Source organism: Monopterus albus, unplaced genomic scaffold (assembly GCF_001952655.1).
Source record: "Monopterus albus unplaced genomic scaffold, M_albus_1.0 scaffold218.1, whole genome shotgun sequence".
Taxonomy (NCBI): Eukaryota; Metazoa; Chordata; class Actinopteri; order Synbranchiformes; family Synbranchidae; genus Monopterus; species Monopterus albus.
Window position 1 is genome coordinate 781,513 of NW_018128098.1, and position 10,830 is coordinate 792,342.

At 39.6% G+C, this 10,830-nt stretch overlaps 1 protein-coding gene across 2 annotated transcripts; it reads left to right on the plus strand.

Moving 5' to 3' along the window:
• The first annotated feature begins 651 nt into the window (after positions 1–651).
• usp3 (ubiquitin specific peptidase 3) lies at positions 652–10,320 on the plus strand. Of its 2 annotated transcripts, none has more exons than XM_020619413.1 (15): positions 652–793; positions 1,533–1,593; positions 2,197–2,334; positions 2,710–2,793; positions 3,010–3,091; positions 3,401–3,480; positions 5,898–6,011; positions 6,336–6,449; positions 6,663–6,812; positions 7,044–7,150; positions 7,331–7,411; positions 7,527–7,645; positions 7,772–7,885; positions 8,780–8,847; positions 9,536–10,320. In XM_020619413.1, exons 1-15 carry the CDS (start codon positions 667–669, stop codon positions 9,855–9,857), a joined length of 1,761 nt encoding a protein of 586 aa, XP_020475069.1. In that variant the 5' UTR covers positions 652–666; the 3' UTR covers positions 9,858–10,320. The 2 variants fall into 2 exon arrangements, with proteins under 2 accessions (XP_020475069.1, XP_020475070.1); XM_020619414.1 differs by having other exon boundaries at positions 768–1,235.
• Positions 10,321–10,830: the final 510 nt, after the last annotated feature.

Consider the following 10,830-nt stretch of genomic DNA (forward strand, 5'->3'; position numbering starts at 1 on the left):
TTTTGAAATAAAAACTGATTAGAATAAATAAAGGGTGTCTGTAATAAAATCTGCCATTACAAAACAAGCATGGCAAGATAATCATTTCAAATAATAAACAGATTTATCTTTTATGTTTTTCAATTTCATGGTCATATTATAAAATTGTCTGTATTGCTAGTTAGTTATTTCATAATGTCTTATTTATTTATTTACTCGATTTAGAACACTTTGGAGTTCCAACATACATATATGTGGCCTCAGTGTTTCAGAAAACGTGCTTAAGAATTTAACAGTACAGTAGAAGGAAGACGTTCGACTGTTCTCCCAGTAGATTTTTCATAGTTGGTTTGCAGAGCCCTTAAGATAGAAAGGTTGTAACAGCGAGGGGTCAAGAACGGTAGCGAGTCACGTGACTTGTGTAGCTTTCCAACTACTTTTAATTAGTTGAACAACGTTGCTAACCAATTCTGTGTTCTGTTGTTGTAGATAGCTTACCTTAATTAGCTAGCTAGCTAGGTATATCATTATAAAATGATTCATTATTCAATTATTAAAGTGACTCAATGTTTGACGAAGGCAGTCAAACGTGTATAAATGTTTTGACACTTGCCACTAACCTAAAATGTCACAAGTATAATTATTGCTATTGATTTCAACTTCTCATTTAAGATAGCAGCCAAGTAAATGCTATTTGGAACTATTCGACATCTCCATGATCCACCGTACGTCATCACATTTCTTTCTAAACCACTCTGGTTTGTAGCTGGCAAGCTTCCGACCGACCCGGCAGACACTACGTCACTTCCTCAAGGTATTTCCATTTGTTTGTGACAACGGCAGCAGTTATTTTGTACCGTATATATCAAAGATAATGTGGCTATTTTAATCTTACAGTTCGTCAGGCTGGAAACGACACTACCTATGTTTTATGCTGCCGAAGCTGTACTCTGAAATTATGCAGGAAATATAGCGTATATTTACCAAACGTGTTAGCGTTAGCAAAGACAGGAAAACGTGCGTTCGCCAAAGGAATAGTTGGCCAGCTAACGTTTGCTAGCTAGCTTAGGTTGATTGGCTAACTATCATTAGCTGCCTTGTTCCTGGTACCGTTCGTGTTGCAGTGCCGGCTAACGTTAGGGGACTTTGTCACTATTGTTCACTGATGGAGTGCTCTCATCTGAACTCAAACGTGAGCTCCACAATCGATTCCTCCGTGTTTCCTAGCGGTACTCCGTCTTCCTGGTGTTGCAATGGTAAGACAAGTGACCGTCACCCTTTATCGTTACTAAAATGAACATTAATATAAAGATTACAGCTAGGTGCGATAATGTGGATCCTAGCTTCTGGTCAGGCTACTGGCACTGCCATATTGTCACTTTGGTAGATACCGTAACTTAGCTACAAGTCAACACAACAGCTCTCGCAAGGTCAAGTCACAATTCACAAAATATCTTGTTTATTGTTTCATTGACTCATGAAAGAATAGTTCATTCACAACCGCATTTCTGCAGTACATTGTGCCCTTAAGACAGCTTCATCTTTTTCTTCAGTCTGCAGGTCTAATAAAAGTCCATGGGTTTGCCTTACCTGTTTGATGGTCCATTGTGGAAGGTAAATTTGTATCTGCGTTTTGTTGTAACTAAAGCTGCACTCAGTGGCAAACATACCACTCTAGTTACATAAGTAGCTGGATGCATTGGCTTGTCTTAGACCTGTTGCTTTTGTTGACCATTTTAACTTCAAGGCCCACGAGTCAATTGCACAATCGTGTAAGGGCCACAGTACATTAAGTAAGGTTTGCAGTCTACTGTTCTTCCAATAACCACAGAGATTAATGAGGAGAATTATGGCCCTGAAAACCTGGGTTTAACGCAGTACATGTACAAGTATTTCCCCCAGAGCCGTGATTTGTTTTAGAACAGGTCTGGCTAGCCCCAGTTTCCACTTGTTATGAATAATGGAATTTCATTTAAGTTTCAAAGTTAAGTGTTGGTTTTTCTCATTGGTGAGCTTTGGGGGAAAAAAAGAAAACATGGTTATTTTACATCACTCACCACTATTTTGGAAGGCTCCTCTCCTGGTAGTTGAGAAGCACTGTGCTTGTTCTGGAACACACGACTGCAAAACCATTTTTTAGCATAGTTTAGGCCTATATCAGGCTATATTTATTTTTAATGAATTCCACATGTGTGTAATAAGTCTCTCTTTATTTAGATATGTTAATGGACATTCAAAGAAACACTTTGAAGAGAGCCAAGTGCTTGGTATTAGTCAAAAGAAGGCTGAGAAACAGGAGAAGGAGAAGTCCTATCACTCTGTCTGCATGGACTGCAGCAACTACAGTGTGTTTTGGTGAGTGTCCTTCATGACCAGCCTATCTGTGTTTACAGTCTGTGCCTTTCTGTGGGGCCCCACAAAAGTACAGTTGTAAAAGCTTTAAGTAGTCAAAGGTTTGTTGTGCTGTAGAAATGTTGCTAGATTGTTTTTAAACAATCAGCTACCATTCAAGTGAATCAGCATTCAAAACACAACACAGCGAGCCCTATTTTATAAGCTGTAGACATAAGTATTTGCCACATACAGTAAACACCTGTGGTTCAATGCTACATGCTCCCACAGTGAAAAATGATATAAATTTATTTGATTGCTGTGTTTCTTATTCCAAGTTTTGATGCATCCAAATCAAGATGTATGTATTCTTTTTTTCATCTAACGTGCATTTTATAGTTACAGATGCGATGACTTTGTTGTCAATGACACCAAACTCGGGCAGGTGCAGAAGGTGCGGGAACAACTTCAGAGCTTAGAAAAGTAAGTGCTTCTTTACTTTTAAGTCTTTCAAACTGTCACCATTACACTATAGAAATAACTATCAGTAGTCAAAAATACAGCATTAGTTTTTGATTGTTTGACATAAAAGGCCATGTCGTGTCTTCTTTCTCAGTGAAGATGCACACAACAGATGTTTCACTTTTTAATGTTTAATACAAGATCAGTGTCTACATAAAATGTTTTTCTTCTCTTCAGCTCAGCACTGATGGGTGATAGACAGAGGAAAAGAAAACTTCAAGAAAGCCCAGCCCCAGACAGCAAGTTGTTAAAAGGCAATGTAAGTGCCTGAAAATAGTATGGTTTGTGTGAGTGTGTAAGAAAAGTTCAAGTTGAAGAACAAATAGCCTGCACTACCACTCACACTTGGCTTAGATCGTTCTCTTTGCAAGTCCAAATTCACACTGTGGGACAGGGCTGCAACTAATTGAGTCACAGCAGCCTTTATAGAGCTCTACACCAAATGACTGTCATGTCTTTAAGTGCTGGTTTAAGCTTTTCTTTTTTTTTTTGTCTGTTTTTTACTAACGTATTTAAAATATATATTTTTAAAAAGAACATATCAATGCATGCCGCTTGTCTCTGTCAGGATGGGGCAGCTCTAGGTGCTACAGGACTGAGGAATTTAGGCAACACATGCTTCATGAATGCCATTCTGCAGTCCCTCAGGTAAGGCTCTGTGCTGAGAATGAGGTGTGTGGGTGGTAAACTGGCTTTGCATCAAGGTTCACTAGCTCTGCCTCTGCAGACCCAGGGCCCCATGACTAGTCATCTTTTATCATTTCAGTCTGGGGCACATTTGGGAGATAACACAGGCTGCTTGGAAACAGATTTCCTAGATAACACACATATGCCAGGTTAACTGGCAAACACACTTAACTAATGTGTGATATATAAACTTTATAGCAAGTACATTTGATAATACTGCTGACCATTTTCCAAAGAATGGTATACCTAAAGAAAAATGCCCTACCTACTTTCCAGGCACCTATTATTTTCTAATCATATCAGTATTGTGTTAAAATCAGTTTGCAGAAGATTGAAATGTGATTTATGAAGCTAATTCATTGCTGATAGTTGTCTTTGTTGCTTCTATATATTTGTTTTTTTTGCAGTGGAAACCTTGAATGGTCCTTCAAAGTCAAAAAGCAAATAGCAGCAAAGTGTAAACAGACATGTAGAAAGTGGGACAGGTGGACATGTCTGTCAGAGAGAGGTTGTGGGGTAGATGGTCTATTACTGTGCACTTGATTGTCCACTACTTGGAGGGAAGCCATGAATAATGTAGTATTTCTGGTAATTTAGTGAGCAGTGTACTCTAAAATAATCTTTCAGATTTTAGTAGCCAGCTGAGATGTATTGCTCTGTTTATATAAAAAAAAAATTCTACCATAATTTCTAGACTATAAGCCGCACCCACTAAGTGTAAGACAAAAAACATGATGTACATAGCCGCAGGTGTCCACGTTGTAACATGAGATATTTCGACAGCCAGATCAATCACCTGAAACTTGAAGCGGCATCATACAGTGGTGTGAAAAAGTGTTTGCCCCCTTACTGATTTCTTATCTTTTTGCATGTTTGTCACACTGTAATGTTTCAGATCGTCAAACAAATTTATATATTAGTCAAAGATAACACAAGTAAACACATCATGCAGTTTTTAAATGAAGGTTTTTATTATTAAGGGAAAACAAAATCCAAAACTATAGAGCCCTGTGTGAACAAGTGTTTGCCCCCCTGTCAAAACACTGGTTTATCGCACCTGAGTTCAATTTCTCTTGCCACACCTGTTCGCAATCAAGAAATCACTTAAATAGGACCTGCCTGACAAAGTGAAGTAGACCAAAAGATCCTCAAAAGCTAGACATCATGCCGAGATCCAAAGAAATTCAAAAACAAATGAGAAAGAGAATAATGGAGCTCTATCAGTCCGGAAAAGGTTATAAAGCCATTTCTAAAGCTTTGGGACGGCAGCGAACCACAGTGAGAGCCATTATCCACAAATGGCGAAAACATGGAACAGTGGAGAACCTTCCCAGGAGTGGCCGGCCGACCAAAATTACCCCAAGAGCACAGCGACAACTCATCCAAGAGGTCACAAAAGACCCCACAACAACATCCAAAGAACTGCAGGCCTCACTTGCCTCAGTTAAGGTGAGTGTTCATGACTCCACCATAAGAAAGAGACTGGGCAAAAATGGTTTGCATGGCAGAGTTCCAAGACAAAAACCACTGCTGAGCCTCTGCCATGCAAACCATTTTTGCCCAGTCTCTTTCTTATGGTGGAGTCATGAACACTCAGCTTAACTGAGGCAAGTGAGGCCTGCAGTTCTTTGGATGTTGTTGTGGGGTCTTTTGTGACCTCTTGGATGAGTTGTCGCTGCGCTCTTGGGGTAATTTTGGTCGGCTGGCCACTCCTGGGAAGGTTCTCCACTGTTCCATGTTTTCGCCATTTGTGGATAATGGCTCTCACTGTGGTTCGCTGCAGTCCCCAAGCTTTAGAAATGGCTTTATAACCTTTTCCGGACTGATAGAGCTCCATTATTCTCTTTCTCATTTGTTTTTGAATTTCTTTGGATCTCGGCATGATGTCTAGCTTTTGAGGATCTTTTGGTCTACTTCACTTTGTCAGGCAGGTCCTATTTAAGTGATTTCTTGATTGCGAACAGGTGTGGCAAGAGAAATTGAACTCAGGTGCGATAAACCAGTGTTTTGACAGGGGGGCAAACACTTGTTCACACAGGGCTCTATAGTTTTGGATTTTGTTTTCCCTTAATAATAAAAACCTTCATTTAAAAACTGCATGATGTGTTTACTTGTGTTATCTTTGACTAATATATAAATTTGTTTGACGATCTGAAACATTACAGTGTGACAAACATGCAAAAAGATAAGAAATCAGTAAGGGGGCAAACACTTTTTCACACCACTGTATGCATTTCGTCGTGTGTTGTCCATGATGAGGGTGTGTGCATGAAGCGACAAAAGTAGCGGCTTATAGTCCGGAAAGTACGGTAATCCAGAAGACAGTATTATTCATAAGAATTACATAACATGGCCAACTTCTTCTTGTTTTTGGACAGCAACATCGAGCAGTTCAGCTGTTATTTCAAGGAGCTACCAGCAGTGGCTCTACGCAGTGGTAAGACGGCAGGAAGAAGGATGTACCACACCCGCAGTCAAGGGGACAACAGTGTGTAAGGTCCTCTTCAGGGGAGGGAGGATTTATGGGCAATGATCTGAAATTTGTTAGTGATCATGTAAGACAGTCTTTTCTTATTTGAATCCAGCAGGAGTAATTATCTTAATTTTGCTGCAGAGTTAGCCTTAAATTGTACCTTATTAATAGTACAGAAATAGACTTTTAGGATGAATGATACAAAAAAACAACAATGCAGTGTGATTTAAGTTGTGTGTCAAGTATCGGTAAGTCTTAGTATCTTCTGTAAATGTTTTTTCCTTCAATGTTGATTGTGCCCGCTTGTGTAATGTGGTAACATGGTTTGTTTGTTGTGAAACAGGTCTTTGGTGGAGGAGTTCAGGAAAACCCTTTGTTCCCTGTGGCAAGGGAACCAGACCGCTTTCAGTCCAGACTCCTTATTTTATGCTATATGGAAAATCATGCCAAGTTTCAGGTACATCGACACTGTACATACAGTTTGCCAGAATTAAGCTCCTAATATTAAACAAGACACAGTTTCTTTTTCAGTTCTCTTTTCTGCCCACGAGCCCAAGTGTAGCACATTATAGTCAAAATATTGTCCAAAATGCAATATGCACCGAAGATGAGAACAGTCTATTGTGAGTTGTTACATTAATGCCATTTAAACCTGTGTTTATGTGTCCAGAGGCTATCAGCAGCAGGATGCCCATGAGTTTATGCGTTACCTGTTGGACCACCTCCACAGGGAGCTCCAGTACAGTCACAATGGGGCTTCTCTCCCAGTCTCACCTCAAGATAGGGTCCAACTCTCTAAAGCAGAGGGCAAAGGCTTCATGTGAGTTCATCTAACCTTACAAGTATTTATTGTTTTCCAAGATGTTTGTGCTTTCTGCTGTTTTCCTTTTGATTTTTACAACGTAAACACAGTTTGCATTATAGTAGTCATGTTATCAGCCATCTATGACATGGCTTATGAGTCTGTTTTCTTTTCTTCCAGTAGCCTACATTTTGTTTTTAACTCAGCAGTGACCTAAACAGCTTTATGTTTGACTTTTGATCTTTATAGTAATGGGACTGCCAGTGTTGTCACATCCGTTTTTGGTGGTGTACTTCAAAATGAAGTCAACTGCCTGATATGTGGGACAGAATCTCAGAAGTTTGATCCATTTCTTGGTAAGTGAACAGCTTTTGTTACATGCAGCAAGTTGAAGAAAGGCTCAGTATTCTTCTCCTTTTCAGTAGTTTTGACCAAAATAAAACATGAATGAAAGGATGTAAACCCAATTACTTAGGGGTATATAATTTAAGCCTGTTATAGCCCAGTGGTTTAATGGCCTTATTTTTTTCACTCAGATCTGTCTTTGGACATTCCCAGCCAGTTCAGACAAAAGAGAAGTAAGGACCAGGAGCCAGGGCCGACATGTACCTTACGTGGTAAGTTTCACGTTGTCAGAGGTAATGATTCCTAACATTATTTTGGCAGTACTTGTTTCTTATTGTGACCTGCTGAGAATAATGATAACATTATATATTTATGGTTTTGTTTTAGACTGCTTGTGTAGCTTCACTGACCTGGAAGAACTTGATGAAACTGAACTGTATTATTGCCATAAGTGTAAAGCACGACAGAAATCAACTAAGAAGTTTTGGATCCAGAAGCTGCCGAAGGTAGGAGACAGGTGTTCTTAGGCCTTTTATAACGGCTTATTAATATGATTGTTTATTCAGCCAGAGTAAAGTAGTGGGGAAACCTGTGTGTTTTGGTATAATTAAAGGTTTTATTTCCATGTGTAGGCTTTGTGTCTGCACCTGAAAAGGTTCCACTGGACATCCTTTCTCAGAAACAAAGTGGATACCTATGTGGAATTTCCACTGGAAGGTCTGGACATGCAGAGCTACTTACTAGAGGTGAGCTCAAAACAGAAGACACTGACCATTTCACTAGTGTAGTTTTGAAAATATTATATCTTAGACAAGGTATACCAGAGATGCATTTTGTGGAAACTCGTGGACTTTATAAGTGGCTGAAAAATTTGACCTAAAATGAATGAATGAATGAAGAATTAATAATAAATTTATAAAAATGCAAGTGATTCAGCTACACTCATGAACTGAGGGCCACACTAATGCATATAGAGAATTATAATAGGTCAGAGGGTAACTATGTTGAATGAGTCCAGGCCTCTATGAAAATTAGCTGCAGTTTGGTGGACTCCAGAAATATTGGCTGTACCCAGAACACAGTATGCAAAAACATCCACACAAATAATTAATAAGCCTTTGCTGTTCTTCACTGCGTCCACTGTTACGGAAGTAACATCTTGCAGATCACTGTTGGTCTCTACCTATACTACATTTGGAAAATGATGGGGATTATCTTAAACTTGTATTGTGTACACTTTAGTGCCAAAGAAATATAGTAGTTAAATGAATTATTAGTCATAATGGGCAATTGTGTTACTACCAACTGTAGTATGCTTATTAGTATTACTAGGATAACTGGGTGGCTCCTTCATTGGTGGCAGATTTTATCTAGCCTTGTGGGAGCTTTGCAGATGTTTTCAGACCTGTGCAGGATGCTCGTAGAGCATCTGTTTGGAGCCGCACACTTGTTCTTAATGTTAATTGAACTTGGCAATGCATGAAATGTAATGCACTTTGATCACTGTGCATCATAGATCAGCTTTCACCTTCTGAAGAGTGTCCGCTTGCTCTAGGGCTGCTGTTGCACAGCAGCTGTGTTGTCTGACAATGGGTACAGAAAAACTGGAATTTCTCAACTTATTCTTTTTATGTTTGCAGCCAGAGAAGTTATCACCACAGAGATGCCTGTATGACCTTGTTGCTGTCGTAGTACATCATGGATCTGGGTGAGTAGCTCTTCCATACTATATGGAAGATAAGGCTATAAGGCTTTTTCGTATAATTTACTTCAGTCCTTATAATATAGGATGACAAGAAAAGCTTTCTGACAGTTGTTATGAGGATTGTGAAATGTGCTTATTTACAGTAAGTGCCCTAGTTTAGGCACACGGTGACAAGTTATTAATGTGTATTGCTTCTGTTTGTGACATCTATTTAATTATAATTGGCAGTTTGACAAGCACTTAAATCAGCCTCATGCTGCAGAATATTTATTAGACTCACAAGATGGTCTTTTGTCAGCATGGCAGCAAAATTATCTACATCCATTAAAAATAGTAATGAATGAAAATTCAACACTCAACTGTAAATCTATACATTATCATCTACAGACCAGCTCAGCTTTAGTCGCCTGATCCAGTTTTGTTGAAAGGCCTTGTGGACAGCTGTGGTTTATAAATTCACGTCTTCACTAAATGCTGAAAGGCATTAGGCTGCACGGTTTTGAAAATGTGTTTAGATATGCTAAGAGGAGCTGTACATCAAAGTGCTGCTGTTTTACATTTGGCCTCTAGATGACAATGTTGCGCTGCTGCTGTGTTGTGATGCTAAAGTTGGCCCTCTCACTTCAACAGCAGTAAATGACGTCTTGTATAAAGCCAGACGGCAGAGTGTGATATGCGTCTGTGTTCACAGGGTTGGATCAGGGCATTATACAGCATATGGTAGCCATGAGGGCCACTGGTACCACTTCAACGACAGCACAGTGACTCTGACCAATGAGGACACAGTGAGGAAGGCTAAGGCCTACATCCTCTTCTATGTGGAGAGAACTGACCAGCTGGCCTCAGACCACTCTGGCACAAACAAACCTGCTGTGGACACAGCAGCCACAGACTGTGTTTCTTCAGAAGCAATTTCTCAGGACAAGGTTGCAGCGGACTCGGTAGCCACCGACAGTTTTGATGGATCCAGCAGCGTCACACATGAATATTTTGGATGGGAACACCCCAGGTAATGCCACCCTGGGCACTGACGTGGCTGCTCTGGATGAAGCTGACAGTTTCACTGACGGCTGCAACAGATAGGGATACCTCAGACAAGGCTGACACAGAGGAAGCTGGCCAAGAAATACAGAGTGTTTTGGCTTCACCTCAATCACATCACATTTCTCACAATGCTTGATTATAATAGCAAATTTTTACATGTATGTGCAACTGTTTTGTTCCTGTGACCTGCATTACGGCATCATGTATAATTAGCTGTTTGGTTTTTGTAGTTAAATTTTTTTTTTCTTTAATTGTTGTGTTTCTCAGCTGAGGTAGACTGCATATAGATTCCAAAGGTAATCCTTTAAAGTCATGACATAAAGCTTTAGCCTCTAAAAACCTCAGTTGGTGCAATATTTGGCCTAGACTGAGATTCATTATGTCCAGCCACTGTCATTGTAACAGTACTTGGAGCTTCTGTTTTTTTTTGTTGTTTTTTTTTTAAAGCTTCTAATTAAAAAAAAAAACCCTGATAGTTTCTGGGTTGCAAGCGAGAGCAGACGTCTTTATGGCTCCTCTTGTCTGTTCTACAATTTTTGACATCTTCTACATTTTCAAGTCTTTGAACAAATTCTACAACTATTAAAATGCCTCCAAGAGGGAAAAGAGCTAATAAATCATAAAAGAACGAGGATGTTGAAGCAGAAGAGGATTATATTTCAGCGGCGCAAGTAACAGAGATGTTGAGTCAGCAGAAGCAGATGTACACCACACTGTTGAGCCAACAACAAGACAACTTCAAAGGTTTTGTGCAACTACTTATGGAGACAAATAACAAGAGACTCGACGACATGACCAGAGAAATACAGGAGATAAAAACGAGTTTGCAGTTTACCCAGCGAGATGTGGATGTGATTAAAGCAGCCATGGGTGAACAGAAAATACAAACCAAGGAAACAAGGGATGATGTCTACAAAACTTGTGAGAGTCTAATAGCCATAA